This window comes from Gopherus evgoodei, chromosome 9 (assembly GCF_007399415.2).
Source record: "Gopherus evgoodei ecotype Sinaloan lineage chromosome 9, rGopEvg1_v1.p, whole genome shotgun sequence".
Lineage (NCBI taxonomy): Eukaryota > Metazoa > Chordata > Testudines > Testudinidae > Gopherus > Gopherus evgoodei.
Window position 1 is genome coordinate 51,029,771 of NC_044330.1, and position 19,659 is coordinate 51,049,429.

Sequence of the window (19,659 nt, forward strand, 5' to 3'; positions counted from 1 at the left end):
GGACTTCATCTGCATGAGAGGCAGCTCTGCTGTACAAGGCAGCATTGTATATATCCCAAGATACTCCTTGTAAACTTCTCTCTTTTTTGTAACTGCTGGCCCAGCAAACTCCATCTGGATTTGGGAAGTTAAACTGTGTTCTTTCCTCCTTCCCCAGTGTCACCAGTAATAAGAGCTATGCAGGCCAAACTCTGACCTTACTATACTTAAACAACCCCATTGTCTTCAGTCAGTAACTGAAGATAGACTTTAACCCAGAAAACAGCATTTTAGAGAAACTACACTCCACATCCTTTTAACCACACTAATTTAATTAAATTACTTTTAATATGTGTATTGTTTAGGGCATTGTGCCCAATTTGTGGCCTGGGGGACCACATAGGTGCCTTCAAGGGTGACTGAGTTAAGAAAATATTCTCAATGCACTGTATAACCTCTATTTTTGTTTTCAGCCAAAGCATTTGAAGTGGGTCACCACTAAAAGGAGGTGATAGGGCCCACGGTCACCCACGTGTCTCCCTCTAGCCCCAGTGGCAGCTGTGTTGTGAACTGGAAGCGCTAATGGCTACTGTCTCCTCTGCATTTGCTCATCAGCTTGGCAGGGAAAAGGGTAGCTCTGGTTGCTCCATTTGTCTGCTTCCCTGCTAAGCTGTGGAAGCCCCAGGGGGAGCAATGAAGGAGCTCAGCAGGCTCGGTCTTGGCCTAGGGGAGCATATAGCAAAGAATGGTTATCTTCATCTTCTCAGCCCCCAGGGCAGCCCAGCAGAGGGGAAAAGCTGAGAAGCAGCCAGCAATCACTGCCCCATCATTCTCTGCCCTGGCACAAGTTAGAGCAACCTGGACATTGCTCTAACTTGGAACAGTTTGGTATACACCTATAGCATGCTGTAAAGCAGCTGGGACTAGCCAGAGTGCAGCATGCTTTAGCTGCATCCACTCTTGATATGCTCTCAGCACCAGAATATTGGAATAAAGTATACTGACTCACGGCTCCTGGGTGTTCCAAGCAAGGGGCTCCCTTTTTGACACCTGAGTTAGTCCAAAGGGAGTGTACCAGGGTAGAGAATCCTCAGGGTATGAACTGTGGCCCCTTAACTTTTTTGAAATAATATATTTAACCTGTAGGCTGGTGGGCACCTCTGTTTGGGGCTGGCTGATGGCATGGTGACAAGAACAACTTACTAACTCAACAAAACCCATGACATTTGGAGAGCTGTTCTCTTGGGTCCTTTGCTCCAGAGGTCAAGGGTGTAAGGAATTGGGAAGACCTGGATTTCTCATTCCAGTACCTCAGGCCATGGATTTCTGGTGTACAGCGTAGAACCATAAGTCAGATCTGTCTCCCCCACCTTGGTAGCTTGGCAGAGTTCTGCATATGGCAAATTTTCACTTGTATAACTTTGCATACTGCCTCTCCCCCCTCAACAACCCTCCCCCCCAACAAAAACAAAGCAACTCAAACCCATGCTGCTATTTTCCTACAGCTAGCTAGGATAAGTGCTATGGTCAGAGCTGTCTTTGAGTGAATACAGGAAAGGAAATTAATGGGATAATGGAAGCTGTTAGGCTGCTCTGTACAAGGATTCTCTACATCTGAGGAAGTCTGCTTTGTTTCCGTGCAGGTAGTTCATCTGTGCTGGGAAAATCATCTGTATGATGCCATGATCTATGTGTACAACAGTGGAATGAATGACTTCGTTAGTCCGATGGAGGTAGGAAGACTAGTCATGACCTATGCTTGTGGTACCTAATGTCACTCTTTAATCCATCCATCCATCCATCCCCTTTTTGTTTCTCCCTGCACCTTTCATAAGACATTGGGAGGGATTATTTCCATCTAAATATTTGAATTTTTCAAACGGCTGAGAGAGATTGGTCTGTGCCATTCAGCACTCATCTTTATCTGAGGGTCAGTTTGTAAAGCTCTGATCACTTACTGATCTGCTGATTTGGTGTGTGCTTCATGTTCTTCCCTTTGATTCTGAGCATGGGAGTTTTGCTGGTAGCTAGTGTACAGTGTATACAGATTCACCTCTTGTTCCTGTCTCCTACTGTATCTAATATGCATTTTTCATATTTCTCTGGGAATATTCTGTGAAACTCGATCAAATGCCCTTCTTATATCTAAGTATACCATAAAATGTCTGAGGTATTAGTGCTCTGCTGAGTGTCAGACCACAAACACTGTCAGATCTAATGTCTGTAACAATATAAAACTAAACAAGTACAAAAAAAAACCTGATGCAACACAATAAGTAAGGGTTAAACGGAATGCGTGTTACAATCTAGGTTGCTTTGTCTACATGTTGCTGATGGCCATTCTGACAATGGGATGTAATGCACAATGATAGCATCCCATCTTTTGTCCAATTGGGAATCAGCAGGTGAGAGAATGAGTTTTTCTCTAGGCACCCCACTATGTGCAGTGTCTTTTTGTTGGGACACTGCAGAGTGTTAGGAGTAAATCACTTTAAAAATGTATAGTGCGTACCTTCTAAAAATGAAACCTACATCTATCTCCGAGTTGTAAAGAATATTCATTAAGGTTATAACAACCAGCAAGAATGCACTTTCATGTAGAAATCCCTGAATCTTTCTGACTTCGCTGCATGGTGGATTCCACTCTTCTTCAGGTGCTGCTCTCTATGTGTATTTCACTGTGGGTATTCATCTAAGGGTATGTCTACACTGCCCACCGCGATCGATCCAGCGGAGATCGGTTTATCGTGTCTAGGCTAGATGCGATAAATCGACCCCCGAGCACTCTCCCATCGACTCCTGTACTCCAGCTTGGCAAGAGATGCAGGCGGAGTCGACGGGGAAGCGGCAGCAGTCGACTCACTGCGGCGAAGACACCACAGTAAGTCGATCTAAGTACATCGACTTCAGCTACATTATTCATGTAGCTGAAGTTGCCTAACTTAGATTGATTTCCTCCCCACCCCCCCAGTGTATACCAGGCCTTAGACCAGAAAATCTTTCAACTTGTGTCCATTGGTCTATGCCTGCACCCTGGATCTCCTTCTGCTCAGCACCAAGGGCATAAAGGGAAGTGTGGATTGATCACTTCTTCTTCAGTTGCTTCTTACAGCCTTATGGCCTGAGTCAGAATCCTCCGTGTCTAGAGCTATTCTCACGTTGTCTTAGTCTTTGTGAAGATAACAGTGTATAGTCTGTTAGCATTTGTATAGTATTCTTACAGTTAATGTAGCTTAGTTTTCCCCACCCTGGGACACACTCCTTCTCTCTTTTGGACTAGAGCTGTGCCTAGAAACCCGGGGCTTAAAAACTGCATCTCTTATCCTTGCTCCTCCTCGGTCAATGAGGACCACCAGCACTGCCTTGAGTAGGTGCTTATTTCTGCCAAGTGCAGTGTCTGTCACTCCTTCCCACCTAGGGCACAAGAGGGAAGAGAGTGCTGACTGAGGAAGTTTCTCATAAGAAAGCCCTGAGGCTCCAGTCAGATCCAGGCTGGAGAGACCCTCCTGCACGTTGGCCACTGTTCTGAAGCAGCATGCTTCTGAGCACGAGCTGTGGAGCAGAGGCTGGATCAGATAAATCTAAAGACCTGTTGCCTCGGTCTTTTCATGAGAGTAAGGGGCATTCTCATAGACCCAAAAAAAGATTTCTCCCTCTGCTTCCAGGAGAAGAGGTCTCTGACTCCTTCCAAGTTGAGTGAGTCTTCACATGCAAATTCCCAGGACTTAGATCTGCCTAAGCCTCTTAACCTCAAAGGGAAAGCATACAGGAAGATGGTCCAACAGAAGCAGGCCTGGTATCGATACTGGTGCTGACTGTGACCTCTAGCAAGCCAAAGAACTGACATCTTCCAGTATTGACTAAGTGCTCCTGAATGGACTCTTTTGCCAATGGTACTCGTTTGGTCCTGTAAGGATCCGCCAACTACAAAGTCTGTCGCAGCACCAGATCCGGTGCAACTAGTAACCTGGACCCTCATATTCCAGGACAGACAGAGACATTTACTACCCTGGAACTCCTCTACTTTTGGGCCTGGTTCTTCTGAGGGCTATCTTAATCCCATAAAATTATACAACCTTAAGAAGGAGTTATTCCCATACTCCATCCATGAGCTGGAGCTTCCTTCTACCACTACTAACTGTACCAGTGGTGGAGACTGATCTGGCTTTCTGTATCCGATGTCCAGGATGAATCATCACTTCCCAGATAAGTTAGCCCGAACAGGGCTTTGAGAGTTACCTGGATCTGTCCTCTGCACAAGCATGATTATCCTCCAAAGGGATTGCTGGTACCAATGCCTTGAGGCCCCCAAACTAGTCTTCAACTCCTCAAACTGGCCCTTTTGGAGTCCGTGGGATCATTATGCATGACACCCTGGATCTGTGTACTCGTCTAGAGAGTCACATCATCCCTCTTCTCTCAGGCAACAGCATCCTGCTCTGCGGGGTACTTGGAAGAAGACGATGTCAAGCTGGTACCGACAGTCTCATCTTCTTCTCCTTAACCCCATGAGGCAATTGCCCCATTTTCACTATCTCTAACTGAGGGCTATAGGCAATGTCAAGAATAGTTGCAGAGGATGGTGGCAGAACTTCAGATCCCATAAGAAGTTCAAGATATGCAGCACGAGCTCTTGGATTTCTGCAGCCAGTGGGCCGCAGCTGGATAGCTATCCCAGTGAAGAGGCTATTACAGAACCACTACGGTGGTATGGCATGTGCTGACAATGTGTACCGCTACCCATGGAAGGGCTGAGAACAAGTTCTTTGTGCCTGCTAAAAGGGCATAATTCTTGTTTACCCATCCTGCCCCCAACTCCCCAAGTAGTACAAGCAGCCATGGAAAGATCCAGGCAATACCCTAAAATCACCTCTGCCGACATGGGAGCGAGACACCTGGATCTTTTGAGGAGGGAAGGTATTTACATCCACCAGCCTCTAGTTCAGAATCTCTAATTACCGGGCCCTGTTAGCGAAATATGAGTTTATGAACTACTTGAAGTTTCTGGAGTTCAAAGACAAACTCTCTGAAGTGGACAAGGCCCAATTTTAAACCCTTGTTAAGGAAGGTAGACTCATGATCGCAAGTGTCAGTGGATGCTGCCAATACCACATCAAGGTCTGTAGTGATATAGTGAGAATAGTGGCTTCAGTCTTTGATTTTTTTTTTAAAAAGTCCCCCCCCAAACATTGAGCAATAGTGCAGATCCATCTTTCTTTGTGAGGCCACATGGCCTCCTGTGCTTGTGCTGCCATTTGCCAGGCTACAAATCTGTTGTCTTGCAAGCCTGGCTCAGGTCTGTGTATACATTGGACAGATGCAACATGACCACTGTAGTGACAATCTCCATCAGTGTCAGGGCTTCACTCATCTGGTAGATGAACCCAAAACATGTGCATTGGAGTCTTTCCTACCTCCCGAATCCAGCATGTTGGTAATCATTGACGCATCCCTCATAGATTGTGGAGCCCACATGGGCAATTATATGACACAAGGTAGGCCAGGATGAATAGCAGTCTCTTGAAACTTAAGGGCAGTCAGACAGGTGTAATGCATCCCAACTACTCCTACCTATCCTGACAACATGACTGTCTTCTGTATAAACAAACAAGGAGGGCAAGATACCTGTGCATGGAGGCCATCAACTTATGGTCAACTGGTGTACCCGGAATCACGTCGCAGTTTTGGAGTCATATCCACCTGGCGCTCAGAGTGCACTGGCAGAGAACCTTAGCAGGCACTTCTCCACTGAACATGAATGGGAGTTACACAGTTCAACCTCAGTAGCCTCTCTTTGATGTGCCTATCATGGACATTTGAAAGGAGTTCCAGCCACACTTTCACAAGCATTATGCTTTGGTCTAAGCCTCTTCTGCTGACGCAGGATTTGGAATTGCAGTGTTAGACATCTGTATTTCCATCCTCGCACCCCCTTCCTAGTTAGCTGCTACTTGCCAGTCACCCACCTGTGGAATACACATAAGGATCAGCACTCAAAGAAGTAGTAGAGGTTACTTACCTGTAATTGGAGGCTCTTCAAAATGTGTGGTCCTTGTCTCTATTCCACACCTACCTGCCTGCCTTCCCCTCTGCTTCAGACCATGACTGCGTTTGTGGTAGAGAAGACATTGGAGAGGTAGTCAGTCCGCATCTCCTCTTATCGCTCGGTGCTGAGCAGAAGGAGAGAGATCTAAGTGAAGGTGTGGCCCAACGGATACTACTTGCAAGATATTCCAGTCTTTGGCACAGGGAGCTCATGCGTACCACATGTGAACTACAGATAGGGACCACACATCTCCAGGTACAGGCAAGTAACCACCACTGTATACCCCTTGAATACAGTCCTGATGGCTAATGCTCTTGAGAGAGAATTCTGTAAATGTAAAAGTGCTTATAATGAAGGCATCACTAGTGGCTACATGGCTGTGTTGAAATGTTCAGGTACAGTGAGACTTCAGATTTTTCATACATAAAAATATTTTTGTCCAATTTACAACATTTACACAGTTAGTTTTTTGAGATTGCAAGTGAATCTTCAGTAGTTTAGGATAGTGATTTTCAACATGCGTTAAGCAGATCTCTGGGTATCCACAGACTAAGATTTCCAAAGGGATCTGCACATCCGTTCAGAATTTTTTAGGAGTCCGCAAATGAAACAAGGTTGAAAACTAATGGTTTAGGAGAACCATTTTTAAAAAGGACACCTTGAAATGTAGACATGCAATGTCCTTAGCTAACTGGCTTGTTTGTAACAGCTCAAGGATTATATCGATGTAGCTATAGCTAAACCATGCTCTGCCTGAGAAGTTAATACTAACAGTGGTTCAGATTTCGAAAGCAGTGCAGGGATTTAGCCATTAATTTAGTGGCAGGCTAAATTCCCTGCACTGCTTTGAAAATCTCAGCTTACATTTGAGTATTATTCGTGGTTTCTGTCTAAACTGGGTAATGGCTATTTTGTACAACAAATGCAACTTACATCCTAGACAGTGAAATGCTAAAACTTAGCACTTGACTTTCTGTCCTGACTGCTCACTCTATCTCCACTGCTCATCTTTATACCCACAGCTCAGTTTATGCTCCCCTGGGGAGTCTATCTGAACTTAGGGCTCCTTTCTGGCAAAACACAGGTGATTTGTCAGCCAAAGTAAGTCCCTCACTAGTGGAACTACAAACACCACTTCCGAAGGCAAGGAGTTTTCTTCACTCTGTCCTGGTAATGGGCGAGGAAGTGGACAGGTTCTTGGGGAGACTTGCAGAAAATATTTCCTGGGAAGGTGGAGCCTGTTGCTGTCCTAGGAAAACAATTCTGGTGGCTGAACCTGCTGTGGCTCTCCATAGAGCAGCCTGGCGCTCACATAGCTCACTAGGTCCTTGGGTTTGAGGCTGCCTCGGGTGAACCTTAGTAGATGGTTAGGAAGCTTGTGGTGGTATGGGCTGGCTGGGGAGGGTTAGGCAGCAGGGCTGGGGAGTCATGGAGGCAGGAATCGGAGGCTGGGGGAGCTGGGCTGATCAGCAGTGCTTCCTAACTGCTCCCTGGTACTACTGCTTATCTTGCCTCTGTGACTTCCTGAGCTCATTGCATGCTAGAGCTTGCCAGCTAGTCTCTCTCTTTTTTAATGTGTACTCTAGATTCCTAGGAAGCACCTAAGCACCACTAGAGGGAATCTTTGATCCAACGGATTTAGGGAAGTTTATTTGACAAAGGCTGCTCTCTTGTAGATCACCGTGGGATCAGCAGATGGAAAAATGCTTCCCTAGCACAAGGATATTTAGGGAACCTTTGCACAGGCCTTTCTTTCTGTGCCTTCTTTTGTTGTAAAATTTGGTGAGCTTGTCGTTTCTTGGGGAGGTACCTTCTTAAACAATCCAGGTTATAAAACCAGGCATTGCTTTTGTCTTGTCATGGACTATTTCATATTCTCTGACACTCTGTTTTCAGGCTCTAAGCTCTTTGAGGGCAGGGACCGACTCGACTTGTTGACACTTAAATGATGTGATGTATAAGAATTATAAACAATATTGAAACTTTTCTTTTTTTCACTGTTGCAGAAATTGTTCAAAGTCATTGCTCCTCCACTTAATGCTGGGAGGTCCCTCACAGGTAAAGAATACTTGCCTTTAAGATTTTAAAGCTTTGATACTGTTTGATATTTCTAGTATATTTGATCATAAGTTTAACTGGTTTCTGATCACTTCTAATTTAGGAAGGTGGGGAGGAGATGGTGTTACTGTTTAGGACTCCGGATTTTGCACAGCCTATAAATACAGTGGAGTCGCATCGTAGGCGCATTTAACTTAACGCAATTTAAAGTATATGCACTCGGCAAAAAAAAAAAGAGAAAAATAACAATTTAAACACTGTACCTGTAGTGCAGGTGATTCCACCTGCCATTCCACTCAATGAGCATTTGACTATATGCGATTTTCATCTTGTGTGCTGAATTCAGAACCTAACCCCCGCATAAGATACGACTCCCCTGTAAGTCTTCAGTACTTTCTTCTTTAAAATGGCTTCAAATAGTTCTCAAGCTACTATCCTTTCTCACACAAACATGCTGCAAATATGTAAAGTTATGGAGAATGGAAAAATTCCATAAGACTGTACCGACGCCATCTTTGTCATGAGTAACAATGAATGCCCAAGTAAATGAGGTTTTTCCTTTCAGTAAATAAAGATTAGATCCCTATTCTGTTGTCTAGTTATTTGGATAAAAGGTGACAAAAGACTTTTTCTCTGTTCTTAGATGAGAAGGTGGTTATGGGGAACAAGCTCCTTGTGTACATAAGGTAAGATACTTCCAGAATGTTTATAGATAGCACTTAGAATGCATTTACATGTTGAAATTGCTATAGAGCCACTAATGCTTCCAATACCCCTGTGATGCATGGTAGGTGGAATTCTGTGTCATGGAGATCAGAATATATTATTATAAAATCTGTGAAAAGTAGTAATATCTACATTTTACAAAGCATTTAACGGAAGCCGAGAAATGAAGTGACCCATGACCACACACTAAGTAGCACAGGTGGGATTAGAACTTGAGTACTCCTGACTCAGGCTTTGGCATACTGTCTTTGACTTCATAATGGTGATAATGCCCACTTCTGTGCCAACTGCAGAGCTTTCGCCTACTCCCAGGGCTTCATAGCCCCCAAATCCATTCTTAATCTTTCATGTTGGCAATCTTTGTGGATTCTGTAGGTGGTTCTGCTTGTTGTAATAAATTGTTTCCTCTATTGACCATCCTATGATGATACAAAGTTAGGAGGCATCATCAATACAGAAGAGGATTGGAATATTGTACAGGAGAATGTGTATGACCTTGAAGACTGAAGTAACGTAAATGGGATGAAATTCAGTTCAATAGTACAAGTGCAAAGTCATGCACTTAGGGTCAAATAATAAGAATGGTCTAGTGTCTTGTGGGCTGTAATACTTCAGTCTAATTTCAGTTATTGATACAGGTGCTGGGTGGTGGTGGTGGTGGTCTGTGATATACAGGAGGTCAGATTATATGATCTAGTGGTCCCTTCTGGCCTAAACTCTATGCCCCTATGACCAATACTGTTCTGAGATTATTGGCCAATAGTGGTATCACGAGGTGCAATCACCACTAGTGATGCTGCCTCCTGGCTGTCTTGGGTATTAGCTCTGCCAGGTGTTGCACACAACCACCATCACCACCACCCTGGCAAAGTCTTTCCATTGTCCTCTCGTCCTGTAGACCCCTCTCGTTCCAGAATCCACAGCCACCTCTTTCATGACTCAGCCCTCTGACTGGGTCACCATATGTGTTCTCACTTTCCTAGGTATCAAAGTCCCTCTTGACAAATGGGCTCAGGAAGTCTTCCTGCTCACTGCCCTGCCAGTGCCACTCCATCAGCAGCAAGTAGGAGGACCTGGGCCTGCCCTCTACTCCAGGTCCTGGCTCAGGGGCCCTCTTATTGGCAGCCAAGGTTTGACCTACCCCACACTTCGCTGCTTTTCCCCTGAGCCTTGCCTACCTCTCTGGCTCCCCCCTTTCTCTGGGCTTGCCAAGCCACACTCCCTTGTCTCAGAGAGTAACTGTATGCTACTTGCCCATAGCTCCCTACACATGTCCCTTCCCTGCCACCTTTTCTGTTGCTGGCTTCCTGGCTTATCTAGGCCTCTCCAGCTCAGTGTGCTTCTAATCAGTTCCCTGCTTCCTGGCTTCTCCAGGTGCATCCTGTGGAGTTAATTGGCCCACCTGGCCATTTTAACCCTTCTGGGCCTTGTGTGGGGTGAACACCCCATCACAAGTGGTTAATATCCAGTCTCCACTTCTTGAATCTGAGCACGCCACATCCAAGATTCTAATGAATCTGAAAAGAGGAGACTCAGTGTTGCTCCAAATGCTGCTCAAAATATACACACATGATTTTTCATAGGTTTCCCCTCTCAAAGTCTCAGTGTCACCTCCTGTTTCCTGTGCCACAGTCCAGCACTATTGGTTATGTTTATGCAGAAAACTTGGATTCCTTTTTAGTGATTGGTCATGTGCATTCCACAGTAGGTGTGCGTGCTCGCCACATGCACCGGTGCCAGAAGTTTTTCCCTTAGCAGTACCTGTAGGGTAGCGCTCCTAGCAGCCCTTGGAGTGGTGCCACCATGGCGCAGTGGCAGAGTTTCCCTCCTGCCGAACAGGTTCAAAACCTCGAGGGATTTCATCAGGATGATCACGAGGTTTCCCGTGACAACTGCCAGGGCCTGCCTCCAGCTCCTGGGTCAAATGGCAGCATGCAAGTACGTGGTACGCTGTGCCAGACTCAGAATGTGGCCCCTTCAGTTCTGGCTGGCCTCTGTTCTCCCAGTCCAGAGACAGTTTGGACAAAGTCCTTACCATGCCTGAGACCGTACTAGCCTCCCTCCTTTCGTGAGCCACCCCAGAGAACGTGCTCTGAGGGGTCCCATTCAGGAGCTGCTCCCCAACCATAGAACTGGTGTCCGATGTGTCGGACTTGGGTTGGGGAGCCCATCTGGGAGATCTCCAGACCCAAGGCTTGTGGTCTGCACAGGAACTAGACCTGCACATAAACGTCAAGGAGCTCTGAGCAGTCTGTCTGTCCTGCGTGACTTTTTGCTTGTGCCTTGCAGGCAGGATAGTCAGAGTTCTCACGGACAGCACTGCCTTGATGTTCTACATCAACAGGCAAGGTGGCGCCCGCTCCACAGCCCTCTGCCAGGAAGCCCTCTGGCTGTGGGATTTCTGCATTGCCCACAATATCGACTTGGAAGCCCACCACTTTCCGGGCATCCAGAACTCTCCAGCGGATCGCCTGAACTGGGACTTCTCCTCCCAGCACGAGCGGTCGCTGCACCCGGGGGTGGCTCACATGATCTTCCAAACGGGCACTCCCTACGTAGACCTCTTCACGACCAGGCAGAACCACGGGTGCTCCCGGTTTTGCTCCAGGAGGAGCCTGGGCAAGGGCGCGATTTCCAACGCCTTCTTTCTGTCCTGGTCGGGCCAGCTGCTATATGCCTTTCCCCGAGTTCTGTTGATCAGCAAGGTCCTGGAAAAAATCAAGACAGATAAGGCTTGCATCCTCATGATTGCCCCGGCAGGGCCCAGACAACACTGGTATGGGACTCTCATGGACCTGTCCATTGCCCTTCTGTGGCCGCTGCTGACCCATCCAGCCCTTCTCTCTCAGGACCAAGGTCGCCTCCTCCACCCCAACATTGCAGCCCTCCACCTCATGGCATGATTGCTCAATGGTTAGACCAAGAGGAAAGGACCTGCTCAGAGGGCATCCAGTGAGTCCTCCTGGAAAGGCAGGAGGCCCTCCACACGTCAGGCTTACCTGGCAAAGTGGTCGAGGTTTTCTTGATGGGCCGCCGATCACTGCATCTCACCAGTGGCTGCTTCGCTCTAGCTAATACTGGATTACCTCCTTCATCTCGGAGCCCAGGGCCTAGCGCTCTCGTCTGTCTCAAAGTGCATCTGGCAGCCATATCGTCCTTCTACCTGTCTGTGCAAGACCACACATTATTTTCTCACTCCATGACCAGTTGATTCCTTAAGGGCTTGGAGCACCTCTTTCCTTACGTTAAGCCCCCTGTTCCATAGTGGGACCTGAACCTGGTTCTGACCAGGCTGACACGGCCTCGATTTGAGCCACTTTCCACATGCTCCTGGTCCAATCTTTCATGGAAAGTAGCCTTTCTTGTGGCAATCACGTCTGCTTGGAGGGTCTCAGAGCTCTGGGCCCTAACCTCTGAACCCCCATATATGGTGCTTCATAAAGATAAGGTCCAGCTCCACCCACACCCTTCGTTCCTCCCCAAGGTGGTCTCAGCCTATCATATGAACCAGGACATTTCCCTTCTGGTACTCTGTCCCACACCTCACGCGTTTAGTGAGAAGCACTGTCTTCACATGCTAGATGTGAGATGGGCCCTGCCTTTTTACCTGAAACAGACAAAACCGTTCAGGAAGTTTACACAGCTGTTTATTGCCACGGCTGAATGAATGAAGGGTTGGCTGATCAGGACTTTTGTACAGCTGCAACATGGTTATCAGCGCACACGTTCACCTCGCATTATGCAATTGTCTCCCAGACCAGGGAGGACACTGGGTTTGGCAGGACAGTGGTCCATCCCAGGTGTCTGTGAAGTCCTACCCACCTCCAACAGGTATAGTTTGGGAATCACCTACTGTGGAATGCACATGGACAATCACTCGAAGAAGAACAGGTAGTTACCTTTTCCATAACTGGTGTTCTTCGAAATGTGTTGCTTATGTCCATTCCACATCCCACCCTCCTTCACCTCTGTCGGAGTTTTCCAGCAAAAAGGAACCAGGTGTGGGGGGAGTGCACAGCGCCTCTTATACTGTGCCATGGTGGCACCACTCCAGGGATCGCTAGGGGAAAAACTTCCGGCACCGGTGCACATGGTGACCACGCACATCTACTGTGGAATGGACATGAGCAACACATCTCAAAGAACGCCAGTTATGGAAAAGGTAACTGTCTTTTCCCTTGTGATAAAGCACTATTGTTAAGGATACATGCTTACTTAGTTTTGTGCTTTGATATGAAGAACAGATTTTTAAAAAATGTATATTGAAGACTAGGCAGCTCTGGGGGAAAAAAAAAGGCACTGTTCCAATCTGTTTAGGATTGGGCTGCACTGGATCAATGCTTTATAGTAACTGGTTTCTTTCCTTATACCACAGTTGCTGTTTAGCAGGCCGTGCTTATCCATTGGGTGATATTCCTGAAGATCTGGTACCCTTGGTTAAAAACCAGGTGAGTATTAATTTGGAAGGACACTGTTCATCATAGGGAATGAAGCAGGTATTGCAGGACTGTTGATAAGAGATGAAGGATCACCTTGTCGTTTTATCTACTAGGTAGGTGTATGATAGAAAACTACTGCCACTTGGATATCTGCAGCCCTGTGAGCTTGTAACCCACCATGGATTACCACACAGTGTTCGTAGAAGGCTGACATCAAGCTTAATATTTCTCTTGCTTCCTTGAGAAATGGGAAAACATGCAGTCCTCAGTCTAGTCTCTAGACAGACTTTGGTGACTTTTTAGGCAGCTAGGACTACGGAAATTAAAGTTGGAAAAGTTCTAGGTTTTGATCTTTCATTATAGCTGACCTCTTAGGAACCTTGAAGAGAAGTGCAATGTATGGGTAGCCATGCATTCAGAAGTAGGGAGTGAGTAGTACTTATTGACAACAGTAGGAACTGAAGTCATTCAGGACTTATCTACAGGGGGAATTTAGTGCACAGTAAACAAGTGTGTGGATTTAAAGCATGCTATCTACTCCGCACTAACTTTCCATGTGGAGGCTCTTACTGCGCATTTATGGCAGTTTATCTTAGTACACTTCCAAAATGTATTAAGCTAATAAATGCATAGGCACTTCTAGTACTTGGTAAGATTGTCTGCAGCAGAAGTTAGCTGGTGCACACTAGCTACTCAGCACTTCTATGGGCTTTTCACCCATGTAGACAAACACTCAGCTACAGACATGAGTACATTAAAGGCCTTGGCAGTACAACCTTCAGCACCCCTTCCTCAGTATCCCTGTGGCTAAAATCTTGGCTCATACCCAAGGCCTCTTTTGCCTTAACTGTTGCAGCCACCTCTTCCTTGTTCCCCCAATGCTCATATTTGCCTTTTAAACTTTGCTGGTTAGTGATCCTGCTGCTGCATCTTTCTCCTTCAGTACCTCCACTGGTTTTCCCTTTAGCATCCCCTGTACATGCATCTTCAGTACCTTGCCCAGTCTAGTGTATCTTTCCCCTTTGTCACCCAGCAACTTGTATGCCGTGTTACTCCTCTGTCCATAGCACTTGGAGGCAGGCCAGACCTTTGCTGAACTGGGGCAGAGGGACTGTTTTCTGTGTTTCTGGTCAGTTTTACTTCCCTAACTAACTTTGCAATTTGGTGTCTTCAGATTTTATCATTTTGGATCTAGAGTATGTGACCACATGGTATTTTCTGAGGGACTGTGCTTGCTGCTTCCCTTGTCGTGCCTACTTGTCAGAGCAGAAAACACGGAGCAGATGTAGGAGCAAACCGAACAGCTACAAAAATGAGCCAAACCGCTCTGGTGTGTTAAGGCAGGCTAGATCACTGATAGTGTTTCAGGATGCCAGGACCAACGTCCCAATGGATGTGCAAGCCAGGTGTGCCTCAGTTGCTGTGGGAGGCATCAGACTATATAAGAAAAATCGAATTGGTTCAGACCAGTGTTCCATCTAGCCCAGTGTCCTCTTCTGACAGTGGCTGGTGCCAAATACTTTGAGAAGGAATGAACAGAACTGGGCATTTTTGAGTGATCTATCTCCAGTTGTCCAGTCCCAGCTTCTGGCAGTCAGAGGCTTAGGAACATCCAGAACACAAGGTTGTCTCTGGCCATCTTGGCTAATAGCCAGTGATCATAGAATATCCTCCATGAATTTACATAATTTTTTTTTTAACCTAGTTATACTCTTAGCCTTCACAACGTCCCGTGGCAATAAGTTCCACAGGCTTACTGTGCATAATGTGGAGAAATACTTCCTTTTGTTTGTTTTAAACCTTCTGCCTGTTAATTGAATTGGGTTACCCCTAGTTCTGGACACTGAGGTACTGGTTGTGCTGGATCATGCTACCAGAGGTGTTGCCATTGATCACATAATAACCTATGATAAAGAGTCCACCTACTGAGTATAAGTAGAACTTCAGAGTTGCAAACATCAGAATTATGAAATTATGAACTGACCAGTCAACCACACACCTCATTTGGAACTGGAAGTACACAATAGGCAGCAGCAAAGACCTCCCCCTCACCCGCCCAAAAAAGCAAATACAATACAGTACTGTGTTAAACATAAACTACTTTAAAAAAAGGGAAAGCAGCATTTTTCTTATGCAAAGTAAGGTTTCAAAACTGTATTAAGTCAATGTTCCTTTGTAAACTTCTGAAACAACAACCATAATGTTCTGTTCAGAGTTATGAACAACCTCCATTCCCGAGGTGTTTGAAACTGAGGTTCTATTGTATAACTCACTGGCTGAAGTTGTACCACTGCTGGATTAACAAGAAACTTTATACAAAAAGAGGGGAAAAATAAGACATAGCCTTTTCTTGAGAGTGGGATTTCTTTGGGTTTAGAAGCTCATCTCCTGAGACATGTTGCCACAATTCACAATGCAGTCTTGCATGAGCACCAGCTGAGTATCTCATCATCTTCAGACATCTGCTTCACTTGTGAATCTTGTGCCTCTGCAGATTTCCTTCTTGGAGGCCAAACACTGTCATGTAGGCTCAGGTCAAACCCCTCAGTGAGCCACTTGATGCAGTGTCTATACACCAGAAGGGTATTCTGAACTCTGGGCTTCCTTTACTGATCTATTAAATGTACATTTCAGCTAGAAGAGTTCTGTGACTGACCCTTCCTCAAGCCTGACAGTTAATACTCCATTCCCAGAAAGAGTTCTGCTGTCTTTCCACCCTAATGTTAAACACTCTAAGGAGTTTCACATGCATCCGACGAAGTGGGGTATTCACCCATGAAAGCTCATGCTCCAATACATCTGTTAGTCTGTAAGGTGTCACAGGACTCTTTGCTGCTTTTACAGATCCAGACTAACACGGCTACCCCTCTGATACTCTGAGTCTGACACAATTTGTGAGAATCCAAGTGAAGCCAAAAGCTGTAGAAACCATAATACCCAATTTTCCTTTATTATCAACTGGGGAAGGTAGCAAGATGAATCCAAGCTCGTATCTCTGACTAATAAGGCAGAGGAACTGATCCTTCCTCAAGGAGTCTCTACACCCTCCACAAGTTGTATCTTGGGCAGATAGGACTCAGGCAATTTGAGATTTATAGAGCAGCAGTCTGCTTTTCACCCCTCAACCTTTTAGACTTAAGATGGCCACCCGATGTCAGTCAACCTGACATTTGGTAGAATACTGCAGGAAGTAGTATCTCTGTAAACTCTCCATGTCTCAGACCACTAGTTGTAATTAAATGTACATAGTTGTTGTTCCTCCCTCCCTCCCTGCTTGGAATAGCTGTTACTGCCTTGAACTCCGCAATATTTGGGCTGTTGGGTGTGAACGGGAGTGTTGATTCTCAGGTACTTCTCCATTTTTGGCTCCTTCATGTCCAACAGTCTGACACCCTGGCAGTGTCTGTTTTTCTTTTTATTAGACATTTGTTCTGGTTGAAAGATTCTGCTGCAAATGTGAATAGTTTTGTCCTCTTAAAGATCTGACTTATCTCCAACTACTATGAAGGGATCCAGAACAGAAACTTCCAAATCAGATATTTTCTAACACTAAAATGCAGTTTGCTGAGATTACTGTGCTCATTGGCCGGGTCTAGAGGCACACGACTGAAAGTCTCAGGTTTTTCTGCAGATTTTGTTGTGTGAACTAGGCCAGGTCATTTCACTAGTCTGTTACCCAGACTTCATATCTATAAAGTGGGAATAATACCAGCTTACCTACTGATGGGTGATTGTGAAGGTTGTTTGTACATCTCTCTGAAGATGTAAATTGCTATGCAAGTGGAAATGTTTTTTCCTATAAGATTCATTGTGTGTTTCAGCTTGTAACTTATAGTTTTGTGACTGGCCTTTGACCACATCAGTGTTCACCATTGATTTTAGGCAAAATTGCATTGTATGTGGTGATACTTTGAACTTCAAAATGTTTCAGAAAAAAATTTCATAAGTGCCCTAAATGAGAACCTGAATAAGTGGCCTGAACTTTGAGGTGCTGAGCACCTTCAGGTCCCATAGACTTCAGTGGGGATCGCACCATTCCATTTATCTAGATGTCTAAATGTGGATCCAAGTGCCTAAAGTTAGATATTCGGGTCTGAAAATGTTGGCTGTAATTATTTTTGCTCCTGGCCTGCATTCATCAGTAGGGGAGCATACAGAGAGGAGCTCTGCTTATGCAACTGAGCTGCAGTAAAGTAATGTCAGCCGTGTAAGAGTTTTTAAGAAATCATGTGATATTTTAAACTGAACTGCTTTATGTATAGTGATACTACTTGCTTGTTGAGTTTATGCTGCAAGGTAAACTTTCACAATGGTGTATGGAGCTCAATACCAGAATACTGAGCTGTACGTTCATCCTTCGCTACTTAAGACACTCAAGTAGAAATGGGTCTATTAACTTGTATTTTTGTGTTTTAGAAGAGTTTAGAACTCTTTCTTCAGGTACTCAACCAGAGACAATGGGAGTAATAGTGGGAAATTATCAACATTTGTGTAAATATTCATTGCAGGTGTTTGAATTTCTTATCCGTCTCCACTCGGCTGAAGCATCTGCAGATGAAGAAGTCTACCCGTATGTTCGTACGCTTCTTCACTTTGATACCAGAGAGTTCCTTAACGTTCTTGCGCTGGTAAGAGCAATTCCAGTTCAGCAAAGTGTGGTGGTGGTGGGGAGCTAGCTCTTCTATTCATCTATCATTGTTGCACAGTCTCAAGTTACGTCTTTCTAAAAGACGTAAACTAGCTAAACCAGAGGTTATTGGCTTGATGCAGGAACCATTTGGGGTACATCTGCACTGGAATAAAAAATCTGCGGCACAGCCGGGGCTGTGCTGGGTCAGCTGACTGGGGCTGTGCTGGGTCAGCTGACTGGGGCTGTGAGGCTAAAAATTGCTGTGTAGATGTTTGGGCTTGGGCTGGAGCCTGAGTTCTAGGACCCTTCCCACTCCCGGGGTCCCAGAGCTCAGGCTCCAGGCAGAGCCCGAACATTCTACACAGCAGTTTACAGCCCCGCAGCCTGCACCCAACAAGCCTGAGTCAGCTGACCCAGGCCAGCTGCGAGTGTTTAACTTCTGAGTAGATGTACCCTTGGTGACATTCTCTGGCTTGTGTTGTAAAGGAGGTTGAACTAGATGACTGTAATGGTCCCTTCTGGTTTTAAAATCTGACTCTGGTGTGTGCACTGGGCTAACCATTCTCTTATCAAGCCATTGCTAAAATTGCAGGTGGGATAAAAATAACAGACTCTCAGGCTTGTGCCTCAACAGGAGAATGTTTTAATATTAACATTTTCTTTATTCATATTTTCTCTTGCCTTCACTTCTTCCCCTTCCCATTATACTTGTCTTATCTAATCAATCTGTTCTATCACCAAAGTATCAAGTGCCTTAGAATCACTTAAGCAGGCCAACAAGAGAAAACAAGGGGACATTTGGCTCCTGAAAGATAGTGATAAAGTAACATGCTTACAAGGAGTGTGAAAGCACCTTTGACCCCCTTTTAACAAATCCTCTTGCTCATATTTGCTTTTATTTATGGGAATAACATTGAAAAGCTTCTTCCCAAGTTGCCAAAGAATATTGCGGAACAGATTCTCTTCTCTAATGCAGACTTTTGAAGACTTTAAGAATGACAAGCAAGCAGTGGAGTATCAACAAAGAATTGTGGACATCCTGCTAAAGGTTAGTGCATGTAAAAATTAACCCTTTGAGTTTCATTTACAGAATACTATTTACAAAGTCACTTCAAAAGGCAGTGTACTGTAGAGTTAGGGTTAGAACAGAGGACTGATTATCAGGTCTTATGAGTTCCCTTTCCAGTTCTGTCACTGCCTTATTGTGTAACCTTCAGGAGATCACTCGACCCATCTGATTCACAGCTTTCCCATCAATCAAGTGTGTGTAGTTTCTGCTGTGGTACCTTCTTCTCATGAGTGTTGTGAAGTTTTTGTGTTTGCATCTGAGACCCTTGGAGGAGAAGCACTGTTTTATATATCACTGCAGAGATTTGTTTTTTTGACTGAAAAATGTTTCCTGGGATTTTATTCCGTCTCAAAACCCTGCACCCAGTTAGCTTTCCCCCAACACTGTGTATAGTAGGGCCTTTTGCCCAAAGATCTCATTGTTACAGATAAATTAGACTCCTTAAATAGTACCATCTGGAATCTAAAATAAATAAATTGGGGCTATTATGAATAAATATATAATCAGGTGTACAATTTACAATATGTAGATTTTATTCTAAAATTTGCAAGCCATATAAATAAAACAGAAAAGGCAGTTCAATGAGAAGTTTTATGTTTTAATGTTTTGAAGCAGGAGTAAACTCCCATTCAGTCCGAACATAGTTTAGGCTCAGTTCAGCTCAGAAGTCTGAGTTACAGGGAAAAGCATGAATACAGTATTTATTTTTTTC

General features: G+C 45.1%; 1 protein-coding gene across 4 annotated transcripts in view; it reads left to right on the forward strand.

The window, feature by feature from the left end:
* VPS8 (VPS8 subunit of CORVET complex) overlaps positions 1 to 19,659 on the forward strand; it is a 245,348-nt gene that overhangs the window by 85,227 nt on the left and 140,462 nt on the right. For all 4 annotated transcript variants that reach the window (XM_030576520.1, XM_030576526.1, XM_030576525.1 and 1 more), the window contains 6 exons: positions 1,623 to 1,712; positions 8,032 to 8,083; positions 8,727 to 8,769; positions 13,185 to 13,257; positions 17,757 to 17,876; positions 18,855 to 18,926. In XM_030576520.1, the coding sequence (XP_030432380.1) occupies positions 1,623 to 1,712; positions 8,032 to 8,083; positions 8,727 to 8,769; positions 13,185 to 13,257; positions 17,757 to 17,876; positions 18,855 to 18,926 (450 nt within the window). The remainder of the gene's footprint in view (positions 1 to 1,622; positions 1,713 to 8,031; positions 8,084 to 8,726; positions 8,770 to 13,184; positions 13,258 to 17,756; positions 17,877 to 18,854; positions 18,927 to 19,659) is intronic.